The following is a 16,366-nucleotide window of genomic DNA, read 5'->3' on the forward strand; positions in this document are numbered from 1 at the left end:
AACCATTGTAACTAAGTTTATTAACGTATCGGTAGACTGGTTTACACCTGTCAAAAACATCTGAATGTAGCCAAAATAGGATCATAATACTGTTTTCTTACCAGGTATAGATGAGGTCACGTACATCAACAGTAAACAGAGTCACATGATTTACTATATTGTACTGTAGATGAGGCAGGCATTTTCACAGAGAAGCTAATGTGACCATTGATAATTATAATCCTTCACAAGAAAAACAGAAATCAAGGCCTAATATTATATTATGGATTGTACGGAAAACCATGCAGCCGCTACAATAGGCTATATTGTGTGGGTGTGTGCGTGTGTGCGTGTGTGTGTGCGCGTGTGTGTGTGTGAAGGGGAACTACACAGTCATGTCTCTAGGAACTGATTCTAGAACACTGCAGAGTTGGAATTGGAGACCTTTAAGCTGAGGGTAAGTAAACTCAGCCATGTTTTTGATCAGTTTCCTGTTTTTGGTCAGTAGCTTTCATGTCCTTGAGTTCACCGCCCAGTGAAGTATGTGCCGTGTAGTGATGCGTGTGTGGCTCGCTGATCTTTCCGTATGGCTTTCTTCAGGTTGTGCCAGAACCAGCGCTGGGCAGCCGGACAGGCAGTTGCTGGCCACTCCAGAACACTGCGCCTGCAGAGCCGTCTGCGCAGGTGGAGGATGCGTGAGCGTCGCAGAACCTGGGGCTGCAGCAGCAGCAACACCATGGCATCCACACCCTCCTCCACCAGCCGCTGCTGCACCAGCAGGGCGGCCATTTTAACCACACCACGCGACAGGAAGCCCTCTGTCAGCACAAACACCGTTTTCCTGCTCTGTCGCACACTATTGGAAAGGTTATCCATGATAGGCACCCCTGGCATCCAATCACGCTCCTCCAGGCAGAGTGGGCGAACCCTCTCTCCGCGCTCCTCTAGTTCCACCCTAAGGTGGTTCAACACCCAATCAGAGGCCAGCGGGTCTGTGGTGTCATACATGACGAAGGCATCGTAGACACAGGCTGTGTGCTGTGAGAGACATTGGTGCTTCAGCTTGGCCCCACAGTAGTCAAGAATATAGGACAGGTCCCAGTAAAAGAGGTGTGCTGTGAGAGATACCAATAGAACGTGAACGACGAGTAACAACGTGAGGATGCAGAAGGCCATTGCGTTGTCATCCTTCACGCATTCCTCTATGTCGTAACTCAGCACAGACCTGCCCTTCCTCTCCATGGGCATGTCACACGTCACCCCGCTGGCCAGCAGAGGGATCTCCACCTCATTGCTCCTCATCCACAGTTGGAACTCCAGCAAGTCACAGGTGCAGTGGACCGGGTTCCCCTGTAGTGACAGCTGCTGGAGGTGGTTCTCAGCTCCAGTTTCAAACGTTGTCTGGTTGATGAGCTCCAGCAGGTTGAAGCTGAGGTTCAGCACATACAGCCTCCTGGCGCCGCTGAGGAAACCAGGCGCTAGCTGGGAAATCCTGTTATGGCTCAGGTCCAGCAGCCTCAGTGAACTGTTAAGAGTGGAGACGGTTAAGGCCACCTGCTCCAGGTGGTTCTTACTCAAGTCCAGCTCCTCCAGATGTGGCAGTTGTGTGAGCATCGTCCAGTTAAAGTCCTCAAGTCCGTTTTTACTCAGAGTCAAGTGTCTCAGGGCCTTGGGGAAGTTGTGGTATACCTCAGATGGGATGTGGCGGAGCTGGTTGTATGACAGATCCAGGGACGTCAGGTTATTAAGTTCTCTGAAAAGATGATTAAAGTCCAGACCCTCATTCCACATGATGTCCAGACGGTTGCCCTGGAAGTTCAATTCTTGCAGGGAGCTGCTTGACATGGTTTTATCAGTGAGGGTGCTGATCTCATTCCAGCTCAAGTTCAGAACCTTCAGAAAATCCAGGTGTTCTAGGAACGCTAAACTGTGGTTTAGCCCTGCCACCAGAAAGTAATGTTTATTATAACTCAAGTCCAACACCTCCAGTGCTGTCAGTTCACTGAATGCATGCTCATAGCGCAGGTAGACTTTATTCTGGGATAGATCCAAGTACTTCAGCTTGGAGAAATGTACAAACTCACTGCCGTTGAACATGTCTCCAATGAAGTTAGATGACAGGTTGAGACAAGCTGTGTTGTTCAGGCCCTGTAGCATATCAGGGTTTATGTGGAAGATGTTGTTTTTGCTGAGGTCGAGCACTGGACCGTACGCAAGACACTCTGGTTTAATGTTAGGCAAATGGCGACGGTAGAATTTATCCTTGTGTATGAAAGGCCCGTACCTGTCTATATCTGGCTCATAGCCCCAGCCATACCCATTCACAGACAAGGTATCTACCCTCTTGGACAGGAAAGTCAAACTGTTCTCTGAGAGGCCAACACTGGATAAATTGTGGAACTTTTCAAAAAGTGAAAGGTCTGTCCAATAGATGAAGTTGGTTCCCAAATTGAGGACAGACAGATTAGCTAAACAGTAAAGTGGTTCCAAGTGATTTTTGTGAAGAGATGAAAAAACATAGTTTTCTAGGTGTAATGTCTTCAGAGATGCCAGTTTGGAAAAATTCTTTGAGAGGGTCAAGTTGTGGGAATTTTGTCCAGCATTATTGTAAGACAAGTCCATCACTTCTACGAAAGGTAGCACAGAGAGGAAGTCCCCATTGGCTATCTCCCCAATCAGACGATTAAATGAGAGGTACAGGTAGTGTAAGTTGGTGAGGTTCTCAAACCAGGATGTTTGTAGGTGCTCTAGGGAGTTTCCTGATAGGCTCAGCTCCTGCAGCTGGGAGAGGCTCCTGAAGGCATCTGGGTGGATCTGTAGTGCCCCGTTGGGTGTATTACAGGGAAAGCAGAGGAACGGGGTGTTAGAACACACAGGACAGTTACCCGAAAGGTCTAGAGCACTCAGATTAGTGAGTGCACTCAGGTCATGCTGTTGAATGTGGGTGATTTGGTTCCGTTCGAGTTTGAGCAGCTGGAGGGATGCGGGGAGAAAATTAGGGATTACTTTCAGTCTGTTAAAAGACAGTGTCAGGTTTGTCAGGTTAGTGAGGCTGGAAAAGGTGTGGTTTGCAATATCCAGGGTCCCACTACAGACACTCCCTTGACAGTTGTCACTTAAATGGATGACTTTAATTCGTAGAATATCCCTGAAGTCTTCCGGTGTTACAGTCCTGATGTCATTGTACCTCAGAAACAAAATCTGCAACCCAGACGGAAGGCCCCTCGGCACTGTGCAAAGGCCATTACCGTCAAGGAGCAGTGCCTCCAGCTGATCCAGCATGGAGAATGTTTGGTCCTCTATCTTCAATGGATGTTCCTGAGGGTTGAAGTTATAGCTAAGGTCTAGCAGAGTCAGATTCTGGAGGTTCCAGAACGAGGAGCTGGAGAGTGTCTTGATTTGGTTGGAGGACAGGTCGAGCTCTGTGGCATTCCAGCTGATATCGTGGGGTACTTGGAGTAGCTTCCTGCACGAGCAGTCGTAGGCCAGTGAATGGTTGAGAGAGATGACATCACAGGGTAGTTTCCTCTGTGCCCAGGTCCTCCCAGAGCAGGAGGGGGAGAGACACAGCGACAGTAGGAGTAACAGCAGCCTCTGACAGGAAGTGTAAAGGGGACACCTGTGGGAACAGGATATGAGTATTTCATGGGCTGAAAACAATCTCAGTTCCCTGAAAGAAGGGACCGGCGTAACACACAGCTACAGACTACTTTAAGATACAGTATTATGCATTTCAAAGACGGTTGAGAATGTGAAAGAATCCAAACCAAAAAAAAGAGTGCAGACGGCCTCACACTTTTTCTATTTTAAAAACAGAAAATCTGTCTTGACTTCATTTACTGTGTGGTACATTCAATACAATGCTGGGCATTCTTGAGCTACAACAAATCCTACAATCCTGCTTCCCTAACTCTTTTCTAAACACTTTTAAGTTACCAAAAGTGTTATGAAATGTAGAAGGCATACTGTAGTACTTTGGTTGCCAGAAAATTCACCAGTTCCAAGACTGAACTGTTCCTATGCATCACATCCAAAATCACACTAAATAAAACACCATTCAGATTAAGTTTAAGCAGACCGCTCATGATCCTGCCATTGACCTGTCAAGGGTTCGTCGTGGTGCAGTCAGGGCCCGGAATCCACAAAGCATTGACCAGTGAGTCAATCTAAGTAACATAGCTAAAATATCCCCTTCAAAATCTGTCAGTTTAAACTATCTTTTTTTATTTTATTTTTTTACATTGGCTGTATCTCAATTCACCACATCCGCCTATGTCGACCTTCCACATCTACAGGGGAAAGAGCTTCAGTGCTGTTTGTCAGACCAGGAAACATCCCGAAAATCGGTCCTCTCACTAAACTTCTGCAGCATCTGAATGGTTGAAGTCGATAATGCTGATGTGCCAAATTTGTCTGTGGTGTCCGAACCATTTGGGCTACAAACTAATATATGTTATACTACAGTACCACACAAGCGTCACGGGACTCAGCTAAAGGTAACCTATACAAAATTAATGGAAGTATAGAGGTAGTTTTGTAGCAACAACAAAAAATAGTGTTAAATATGAGCTTTTATCTCCTAGATAAAGGACAGACACTTTTATGAGTTGATTTTACTCCTGGCAGTAACATGAGTTTGTCTGGGCAGTATCTTAACATCATCCTAAAATCTACTCTGAGCTGGAAGTTTTTTAAATGTTTTATCTTAAAACAGGTTTTAACAGGATTCCATTTTTGGACTGTATTTTTTGCCATTTATGAATGTGTTATTCAATACACCCAATGGCTTACACTTGCAATGACCAAATGCAATGAGGCAGCGCAAGCTGTGTCACCTCAGTCAACCATGGTGAATGTGAGTGTACATCAAATGCTGCAATGGTAAAACTGTCCCGATCATTTTGCCAACTCTTAATTATTGCCTAATATGTTGGCAATCTTTTCTTTTTTCTACTAATTCTGATTGTTGTTACAAGCAGAATGTTGACAATTACCATTATATCAACACACTTGTCACTCCCATTTAACAACTCGAAATGTCACTTGCAAATAATGTTGCATACAACATTTGAAAGGTCTATAATTTTCATCAAACATAATCAAAGGGAACATAAGCCCTACACTCAGACAATTAGGGGTTCAACAAGGGTTCTTCTAAGATGCTCAGAGTTCTTTGAAGAACCTTAGGGTTCTTGGCGCTGGAGGTGGAGGAACCTCCTCAGTTGGTGGGGGTTCTTGCAGGAACCTAACTGCCCAACTGAAACATTTGAATTTGAAAGGACAGCAGGTGCAGGCGCTTAAATTAAAAATGTAAAGATCTCCTCAATTTAAGGTATGTATGATCTAAATCGATGTTGTTTTATGATGATACCTATATATTTTAATATTTGTGCAAATCTTTCTAAACCCGAAAATGGACACAATTCAATGGATATCAATCAACAAAGAGGTAAGAATATGTAGGCTATAAGAACATGTTGAAGGCTGGCTGTATTGGGTGCAGATGACTGAACGACTCACTTTTGTGTCTGTGTCTGCATGTATACAGACGAGGAGGCATGCGAAGGTATGTCTATTGGTATGTTATGCAAATCGCATGTACCATCGTGCTCCCTTGACTCTTCAATGAAAATCTAATAGGCCTCTACAATACGGACAAGGTATGTGTATGAAAAGCATCATCAACAGTTTTTTTTCATTCGCATTTACCACAAAAACCAAGGTATGAATACTGTCATGTGCACTGTATAATTACTATTTTTTTGGATTCACAGACTTTACCCTCCCTACACCCCTGATGAATATAACAGGAAACCTGTTTGATCACCATGCACTGGAAGATCATTCTGACTATGGATACGGAGAACGTCAACACATTAACACCAACACGCCAGAGGAAGGGGAAAGGGGGATACCGAGTCAGTTGTACAACTGAATGCCTTCAGGATATACCCATTGGACTTGGGGCTCTGCTGGGAGTTTACCTTATATTTGAATGTTCCTATTCTGCTTTGCCACTAAAAATTATAATAAACACTCAAATATTGTATTATTGATGTTATTGTTATTAATATTAATAATAGGGGGGGGGGGGGGTAGTTCAAAAATTAACCCCAAAAGGTTCTTCAAAAGGTTCTTTGAGGATCCATTAAAATGAGTTCTTTGAAGGGTTCTTTGAAAAATGTATAGGGGTTCCCCCACAGTTTCAGTTTGAAGAACCCTTAAAGACCACTCCAGGAACCTTTTATTTTTAGTGTAGATGCCATGAACTGCCCAATTTAGGCTTGGTCAATTTAGACATGTATTTTATGTTATGAACTTGAGTGAAGACCCAAAAGCGGTTTTAACAGAAAACAGAGTTCTTTAATGAAAAAACAGGAATGGCATAAATCCTCTTCCAACGTTGTCAGCGGAACAAAAAGAACGTTAGTATAGTGCAGGTGGCACCTGCCAGGCAGACTCCGACAGGACAGGACAAGGTGGAAGCAAACGAGACGACAGCTTGCTTCTGGCATCAAAAAACACAAACAAGAATCAGACACTGAAAGTAGCAGGAACAGAGAAAGAAATAGAGACCTAATCAGAGGGGGAAGAGAGAACAGGTGTGAAAGAGTGAATGAGCTAGTTAGAGGAGATGTAGAACAGCTGAAGAATGAGAGACAGAGAAGGTAACCTAAAAAGACCAGCAGAGAGAGAGTGAAGAGAAAGGACAGGAACAGACATAACAAGACATGACAGTACCCCCCCCCCACTCACCGAGCGCCTCCTGGCGCACTCGAGGAGGAAACCTGGCGGCAACGGAGGAAATCATCGATCAGCGAACGGTCCAGCACGTCCCGAGAGGGAACCCAACTCCTCTCCTCAGGACCGTACCCCTCCCAATCCACTAGGTACTGATGACCACGGCCCCGAGGGCGCATGTCCAAAATCTTACGAACCCTGTAGATGGGTGCGCCTCGACAAGGATGGGGGGAGGGACGAGCGGGGGCTCGAAGAACGGGCTTAACACAGGAGACATGGAAGACCGGGTGAACGCGACGAAGATAGCGCGGGAGAAGAAGTCGCACTGCGACAGGATTAATGACCTGGGAAATACGGAACGGACCAATGAACCGCGGGGCCAACTTGCGAGAAGCTGTCTTAAGGGGAAGGTTCTGAGTGGAGAGCCATACTCTCTGACCGCAACAATATCTAGGACTCTTGGTCCTACGCTTATTAGCGGCCCTCACAGTCTGCGCCCTATTTCGGCAAAGTGCCGACCTGACCCCCTTCCAGGTGCGCTCGCAACGCTGGACAAAAGCCTGAGCGGAGGGGACGCAGGACTCGGCGAGCTGAGATGAGAACAGCGGAGGCTGGTACCCGAGGCTACACTGAAAAGGGGATAGACCGGTAGCAGACGAGGGAAGCGAGTTGTGGGAGTACTCTGCCCAGGGGAGCTGTTCTGACCAAGACGCAGGGTTACGAAAAGAAAGACTGCGTAAAATGCGACCAACAGTCTGATTGGCCCGTTCGGCTTGACCGTTAGACTGGGGATGAAAGCCGGACGAGAGACTGACGGAAGCCCCAATCAAACGGCAAAACTCCCTCCAAAATTGAGACGTGAACTGCGGGCCTCTGTCGGAAACGACGTCAGACGGAAGGCCATGAATTCGGAAAACATTCTCGATAATGATCTGAGCCGTCTCCTTAGCAGAAGGGAGCTTATCGAGAGGAATGAAATGAGCCGCCTTAGAGAATCTATCGACAACCGTAAGAATAACTGTCTTCCCCGCTGATGAAGGCAGTCCGGTGATAAAATCTAAAGCGATGTGAGACCACGGTCGAGAGGGAATGGGAAGCGGTCTGAGACGGCCGGCAGGAGGAGAGTTCCCAGATTTAGTCTGCGCGCAAACCGAACAAGCGGCGACAAATCGACGCGCGTCACGTTCCCGAGTGGGCCACCAGAAGAGCTGGCGAATGGAAGCGAGCGTACCCCGAACGCCGGGGTGGCCGGCTAACTTGGCAGAGTGGGCCCACTGAAGAACGGCCGGACGAGTAGGAACGGGAACGAACAGAAGGTTCCTAGGACAAGCTCGCGGCGACGGAGTGTGAGCGAGTGCTTGCTTTACCTGCCTCTCAATTCCCCAGACAGTCAACCCGACAACACGCCCGTCAGGGAGAATCCCCTCGGGGTCGGTGGAGACCTCAGAAGAACTGAAGAGACGAGATAAAGCATCAGGCTTGGTGTTTTTGAGCCCGGACGATAAGAAATAACAAACTCGAAACGAGCGAAAAACAGAGCCCAACGAGCCTGACGCGCATTAAGTCGTTTGGCTGAACGGATGTACTCAAGGTTCCTATGGTCAGTCCAAACGACAAAAGGAACGGTCGCCCCCTCCAACCACTGTCGCCATTCGCCTAGGGCTAAGCGGATGGCGAGCAGTTCGCGATTACCAACATCATAGTTACGTTCTGACGGCGATAAGCGATGAGAGAAAAACGCGCAAGGATGGACCTTGCCGTCAGAGAGAGAGCGCTGAGAAAGAATGGCTCCCACGCCCACCTCTGACGCGTCAACCTCAACAACAAACTGGCTAGAGATGTCAGGTGTAACAAGAATAGGAGCGGATGTAAAACGATTCTTAAGAAGATCAAAAGCTCCCTGGGCGGAAACGGACCACTTAAAGCACGTCTTAACAGAAGTAAGGGCTGTGAGGGGAGCTGCCACCTGACCGAAATTACGGATGAAACGACGATAGAAATTAGCGAAGCCCAGAAAGCGCTGCAGCTCGACGCGTGACTTAGGAACGGGCCAATCAATGACAGCCTGGACCTTAGCGGGATCCATCTTAATGCCCTCAGCGGAAATAACGGAACCGAGAAAAGGGACAGAGGCGGCATGAAAAATGCACTTCTCAGCCTTCACATAAAGACAGTTCTCCAAAAGGCGCTGGAGGACGCGTCGCACGTGCTGAACATGAATCGAGAGAGACGGAGAAAAAAAAATCAGGATATCATCCATGTAAACGAAAACAAAAATGTTCAGCATGTCTCTCAGGACGTCGTTAACTAGTGCCTGAAAGACAGCTGGAGCGTTAACGAGGCCGAAAGGAAGAACCCGGTATTCAAAGTGCCCTAACGGAGTGTTAAACGCCGTCTTCCACTCGTCCCCCTCCCTGATGCGCACGAGATGGTAGGCGTTACGAAGGTCCAATTTGGTGAAAAACCTGGCTCCCTGCAGGATCTCGAAGGCTGAAGACATAAGAGGAAGCGGATAACGATTCTTAACTGTTATGTCATTCAGCCCTCGATAATCCACGCATGGGCGCAGGGACCCGTCCTTCTTCTGAACAAAAAAAAACCCCGCTCCGGCGGGAGAGGAGGAGGAGACTATGGTACCGGCGTCGAGCGAAACCGACAAATAATCCTCGAGAGCCTTACGTTCGGGAGCCGACAGAGAGTATAATCTACCCCGGGGGAGTAGTTCCCGGAAGGAGATCAATACTACAGTCATACGACCGGTGTGGAGGGAGAGAAGTGGCCTTGGAACGACTGAACACCGTGCGCAGATCGTGATACTCCTCCGGCACCCCTGTCAAATCGCCAGGCTCCTCCTGTGAAGTAGAGACAGAGGAAACAGGAGGGATAGCAGACATTAAACAGGTTACATGACAAGAAACATTCCAGGATAGGATAGTATTACTAGACCAATTAATAGAAGGGTTATGGCGCACTAGCCAGGGATGACCCAAAACAACAGGTGTAAAAGGTGAACGAAAAATTAAAAAATAAATGGTTTCGCTATGATTACCAGAGACAGTGAGGGTTAAAGGCAGCGTCTCACGCTGAATCTTGGGGAGAGAACTACCATCTAAAGCGAACAAGGCCGTGGGCTCCCCTAACTGTCTGAGAGGAATGTCATGTTCCCGAGCCCAGGTCTCGTCCATAAAACAGCCCTCCGCCCCAGAGTCTATCAAGGCACTGCAGGAAGCAGATGAACCGGGCCAGCGGAGATGGACCGGAAAAGTAGTGCGTGATCCAGAAGGAGAGGCCTGAGTAGTTGCGCTCACCAGTAGCCCTCCTCTTACTGATGAGCTCTGGCTTTTACTGGACATGAGGTGACAAAATGACCAGCGGAGCCGCAGTAGAGACAGAGGCGATTGGTGATTCTCCGTTCCTTCTCCTTGGCCGAGATGCGGATACCCCCCAGCTGCATAGGCTCAGCATCCGAGCCGGCGGAGGAGGGTGGCAGTGATGCGGCAGGTGGCAGTGATGTGGAGAGGGGAGCAGCGGAGAACGCGAGCTCCTTTCCTCGAGCTCGGCGACGAAGATCAAACCGTCGCTCTATGCGAATAGCGAGAGCTATTAAGGAGTCCAGACTGGAAGGAACCTCCCGGGAGAGGATCTCGTCCTTAACCTCGACGAGGAGACCCTCCAGAAAACGAGCGAGCAAAGCCGGCTCGTTCCAGTCACTTGAGGCAGCGAGAGTGCGAAACTCAATAGAATAATCCGTTATGGATCGATTCCCCTGACATAGGGAAGACAGGGCCCTGGAAGCCTCCTCCCCAAAAACAGAACGGTCAAAAACCCGTATCATCTCCTCCTTAAAGTCTTGATACTGGTTAATACACTCAGCCCTCGCCTCCCAGACTGCCGTGCCCCACTCACGCGCCCGTCCGGTAAGGAGAGAAATGACGTAGGCGATGCGGGCTGCGCTCCTGGAGTAAGTGTTGGGCTGGAGAGAGAACACCACATCACACTGAGTGAGGAATGAGCGGCACTCAGTGGGCTCCCCAGAGTAACACGGCGGGTTGTTGATCCTGGGCTCCGGAGACTCGGAAACCCTGGAAGTGGGCGGTGGATCGAGGTGGAGTTGGTGAACCTGTCTTGTGAGGTCGGAGACTTGGACGGCCAGGGTCTCAACGGCATGTCGAGCAGCAGACAATTCCTCCTCGTGTCTGCCTAGCATCGCTCCCTGGATCTCGACGGCGGAGTGAAAAGGGTCCGGAGCCGCTGGGTCCATTCTTGGTCTGATTCTTCTGTTATGAACTTGAGTGAAGACCCAAAAGCGGTTTTAACAGAAAACAGAGTTCTTTAATGAAAAAACAGGAATGGCATAAATCCTCTTCCAACGTTGTCAGCGGAACAAAAAGAACGTTAGTATAGTGCAGGTGGCACCTGCCAGGCAGACTCCGACAGGACAGGACAAGGTGGAAGCAAACGAGACGACAGCTTGCTTCTGGCATCAAAAAACACAAACAAGAATCAGACACTGAAAGTAGCAGGAACAGAGAAAGAAATAGAGACCTAATCAGAGGGGGAAGAGAGAACAGGTGTGAAAGAGTGAATGAGCTAGTTAGAGGAGATGTAGAACAGCTGAAGAATGAGAGACAGAGAAGGTAACCTAAAAAGACCAGCAGAGAGAGAGAGTGAAGAGAAAGGACAGGAACAGACATAACAAGACATGACATTTTAACAACATGCTGTTGTACTCCAAATTGATAACTTGAGTTAATATGAAGTAGGTAATTAAATCATTCAAAAATATATCACACATCAATTTGCAAACAATGTGGGGAAAAAGAACGGCCCATGTTCTGAATTCTGTTGCTGTACATTTCAAAAGTGCTGAACAAATAGTTATATTGACTCTGTCCGTCCGAGCTCGCTCATTAATGTCGAAATGGAAATTACGGATTGCCTCTTATCCGCTTGTCGTCCCCTTATGCCATAGTTTCTACATCTCAATTGTCAGTAGAAACCACATTTGTATAAACAAGTCAGCCATATCAGCTGTGTTATTTTAAAAGGCAGTAAATGAGGCTGAATGAACTGTTTCGCTGCCAGACGAGGCTCCACTGAAAGCCAGGTGTAGCAGTGGTAAGGTGTTGGTACTGCTGCTGGCACAGCTTTATGTAGGCCCTAACAGTTTGTGGGCACCGTTTGTCACCGTTACAGTGCAATTAATGTAATGTTTAATATTGTTGTGTAGTGGCTTTGCTGGCATGCATATCACATTATTTTTGCCCCACCAAGATTTACAGGCTAAAATCGCCACTGCAAATGATACACTTAACTGTGATGTACAATTGCAAGGTAAGCCTACTTATACATTTAATTGTAAATGTTTTGCGGAAAGTACTTACGTCAACGCAAAAGACGGTTAGCACATCAATTACACGAGGAGTGAGAAACAAACACGCGCAACACAGACAGACAGGGTCAAAAATGGCTGGAAATTAATTGGCAGATATTTTGTGTTAGTGGCTAACCAGGGATGGGATAATGTGAGTGTTGTGTTGATTAAATAGTAGCTGTCTGGCTACTGGGTGAGATTTGTTCACGACAGTTTGCGGTGAGAATTGCGTGAACTTTCAGAATTGTTTGGCGAGCTGCTCGTTGGTGGGCTGCGAGTGACTGGTAACTCGTGATCGACCTGACATCGAACAATAGCCTACAGTGGTCATTGTTCAAGTCAGAGAGCATAAATTGTCATCGAAATGCCATTGAACTCATGAATCACAGGTAGGCCTATTTTAACGCATACAGATTTTAAGTGTAAAGCATAAGGAATACACACATTCAGAGATACTTATGTTTAGCCAGGTTATGTAGACACCCCTTCAAATGAGTGAATTTGGCTATTTCAGCCACACCCATTGTTGACAGCTATAAAAATCGAGCACACAGCCATGCAATCTAAATAGACAGACATTGGCAGTAGAATGATGTCGGGTATCTATTTTAATGTCTGATTCTTTTATCTAAGTGTCATTGTCAAGTGTTCTTTCATAATACTGTCAGAGAGTCGTCAGAGAGAAGTAGTGGTCGGAGGGGCCTCTGCTGGGTAAAAGGCCAATAGCACAGTAAGAGGAAGTTGTCTAACTTCCTGTGATGAACTTCCACATTCAGACAAAATACTTTCTATCTGTCTTTTTAAAATGCTTTTAAAAAAATGCTAATGTCTTTGCCAGGATTCTTCTTTTCACAACCCGATGGCATGTTGTACTGAATCATACAAATTTGGTTGTTAAAAGCTGTATTTTGGTTACCCTTATCAACACTCCATCAATCCCATTCAACAGCTGTCTAAATCTCTTTTGGCACAATAGGCCTATAGGCATCAAGTCACTTGCCGATAATGTTGCATAAAACGACTGAAAGGTCTGTCATTAACCATCGAACACTTAGGCCCCAGAGGCTTTCAATTGCCCAACTTGTACCTTTACTTGTAGGCATGCCCAATTTATACATACTTTTTAACAACATGATATTGTGCTCCAAAGGGATAACTTGAAAGAACATGATGTAGGTCAATGGTGAAATCAAAAGAAGCATTAGTGATTATTTATTAGCCCAGTGGTGATAAGTGTTTAGGTAAATTCAGCAAAAAAAAAAGAAATGCCCCTTTTTTCAGGACCCTGTCTTCAAAGATCATTTGAAAAACTCAAATTTGAACACTGTTTCTCATACTTGTACAATGAACCATAAACAATTAATGAACATGCACCTGTGGAACGGCCGTTAAGACGCAAACAGCTTAAAGACGGTAGGCAATTAAGGTCACAGTTATGAAAACTTAGGACACTAAAGAGGCCTTTCTACTGACTCTGAAAAACACCAAAATTAAAGATGCCCAGGGTCCCTGCTCATCTGCGTGAACGTGCCGTAGGCATGCTGCAAGGAGGCATGAGGACTGCAGATGTGGCCAGGGCAATAAATTGCTATGTCCGAGACTCCTAAGACAGCGCTACATGGAGACAGGACAGACAGCTGATCGTCCTCGCAGTGGCAGACCATGTGTACCGGATCGGTACATCGAACATCACACCTGTGGGACAGGTACAGGATGGCAACAACACCTGCCCGAGATACACCAGGAACGCACAATCCCTCCATCAGGGCTCAGACTGTCCGCAATAGGCTGAAAGAGGCTGGACTGAGGGTTTGTAGGCCTGATGTAAGGCAGGTCCTCACCAGACATCACCAGCAACAACGTCGACTATGGGCACAAACCCGTCGTCGCTGGACCAGACAGGACTGCCAAAAAGTGCTCTTCACTGACAAGTCGCGGTTTTGTCTCACCAGGGGTGATGGTCGGATTCGCATTCATCGTCGAAGGAATGAGCGTTACACCGAGGCCTGTACTCTGGAGCGGGATCGATTTGGAGGTGGAGGATCCATCAAGGCCTGGGGCGGTGTTTCACAGCATCATTGGACTGAGCTTGTTGTCATTACAGGCAATCTCAATTCTGTGCATTACAGGGAAGACATCCTCCTCCCTCATGTGGTACACTTCCTGCAGGCTCATCCTGACATGACCCTCTAGCATGACAATGCCACCAGCCATACTGCTCGTTCTGTGTGTGATTCCCTGCAAGACAGGAATGTCAGTGTTCTGCCGTGGCCAGCGAAGTGCCCGGATCTCAATCCCATTGAGCACGTCTGGGACCTGCTGGATCGGAGGGTGAGGGCTAGGGCCATTCCCCCCCAGAAATGTCCTGGAACTTGCAGGTGCCTTGGTGGAAGAGTGGGGTAACATCTCACAGCAAGAACTGGCAAATCTGGTGCAGTCCATGAGGAGGAGATGCACTGCAGTACTTAATGCAGCTGGTGGCCACACCAGATAATGACGTTTACTTTTGATTTTGACCCCCTCCCCCTGTTCATGGACACATTATTCAATTTCTGTTAGTCACATGTCTGTGGAACTTGTTCAGTTTATGTCTCAGCTGTTGAATCTTGTTATGTTCATACAAATACTTACACATGTTAAGTTTGCCGAAAATAAACGAGGTTGACAGTGAGAGGACGTTTCTTTTTTTGCTGAGTATATATCATGTGAATTAGGTCTCATGTAAAATCATTGTAAAAAAATATATATATTTATGGGTTGATTATATAGCAATATCAAAACATTGTTTCAACCCCAAAGAAATGGCCTATCTATGTCACAGAAACCACTGACTTGCTGCCTTTTTATTATCAAGACACCTGCTGGTAACTCTTAACTGGTTAGGACAGCTCATGAGGTCTTTTAAATATCTGTCAACTAGGTGATGGCTTTGTCTAGACTGATCCGTGGAGAACGGACACCAAATTAGATTTGATTAATGTTGGTCCATGGTCCATGCGCATGTTGCTCTTTCCTAATTGGTTCATTTATCCGTCCGCCCGTCAAAAATTCAACTCATCTGGGACCTTATTTATAACGGTTGTGTAAATTGCATATCTGCATATCTGCGTTCGCCATTTCTGAATAGACTGCACATGTACAAAAAAATTGAGATGTATAAATTGGCGCACGCCATACATACGCTTGTTTCCCGTTATGAATTAGACCTATACTGAAAATGTCTACATTCTCAGTAATTTTCTAGTCTGAGATGTTTTGTGGATATGGCCCCAGTTCTTAATACATAATAGCCTACCGTGGTCATTGTTCAAGTCAGAGAGCATAAATTGTCATCGAAATGCCATTCAACTCATGAATTAAAAGTATTTTAAGGCATACAGATGTTATGTGTAAAGCATAAGAAATACACATATTCAGAAATATATATTTTAATGTTTGATTATTTTATCTAAGTGTAATTTTCCTTACCAGTGTTGTTCCTTCATAATGCTGTCAGAGAGATGTCAGAGACTAGCAATGGATAGATGAGCCTCCTCTGTTTAATATAGCACAGTAAGAGGAAGCTGTCTAACTGTGATGAACTTCCACATTGAGAAAATTATTTGTCTGTCTTGGAATTTATTTCTTATGAGGAATGTCAAAAATACTAAACACTACAAATTGTTCCCCTGTTCGGGGCAACTAAACCTAGGAAAAACTCTTCACCCTATTAGAAGACCTGACCATGACAATCTCCGGTTTACAGTATAATAGATTATATTAGGGGTCGCCAACCTTTCGTAGCATGAGAGCGACTTAAATAAAACAATGAAACCCAGGTCCTTTAGTGTACAAGACGAAGCAGTGCACTGTGTTTTCTGTCAATATACCTGATAAAATAATGGTTTTACAAACAACTCTAGGGGGCCCTATACAATCTTTGACTCCCTCCCAATTTTTTTTAAATGTTATATATTTCCCAAAATTATGTTCTCAGTTTTATTTTTCACAATTGTTCATAGAGTAATGCTTAAATCACATCAGAATGCTTTTTTGGGGGGTCTGGAAGAAAACTAAGAAATGTAGATTTTGGAGTGTAATTGCGCATCTGACACTTTTAATTTGGCATCAAGCTCGTGAGGAGTGTGCCTTCTAATGTGCGGGTGTAGCAATGGTTCTGTACTTTGCTCATTTCATGGCAAAGTTTGCAAATAACATATAATAGAAATACTTATATACTTCTGCCACATAAGCATACTTTGCAGTTAACATTAAACGGAGAAGGATTTGGGG

The 16,366-nt window shown here is 46.0% G+C and overlaps 1 protein-coding gene across 1 annotated transcript; it reads right to left on the reverse strand.

The window, feature by feature from the left end:
• Positions 1–15,593, reverse strand: LOC135544592 (toll-like receptor 8). The gene is made up of 2 exons (XM_064972327.1): positions 15,563–15,593; positions 1–3,598 (listed from the first exon to the last, which is right to left on the reverse strand). The coding sequence occupies exons 1-2, from the start codon at positions 15,577–15,579 to the stop codon at positions 505–507; spliced, it is 3,111 nt and encodes a 1,036-aa protein (XP_064828399.1). The 5' UTR covers positions 15,580–15,593; the 3' UTR covers positions 1–504.
• Between the last annotated feature and the right edge of the window lie 773 nt (positions 15,594–16,366).

Source organism: Oncorhynchus masou, chromosome 8 (assembly GCF_036934945.1).
Source record: "Oncorhynchus masou masou isolate Uvic2021 chromosome 8, UVic_Omas_1.1, whole genome shotgun sequence".
Classification (NCBI taxonomy): Eukaryota; Metazoa; Chordata; class Actinopteri; order Salmoniformes; family Salmonidae; genus Oncorhynchus; species Oncorhynchus masou.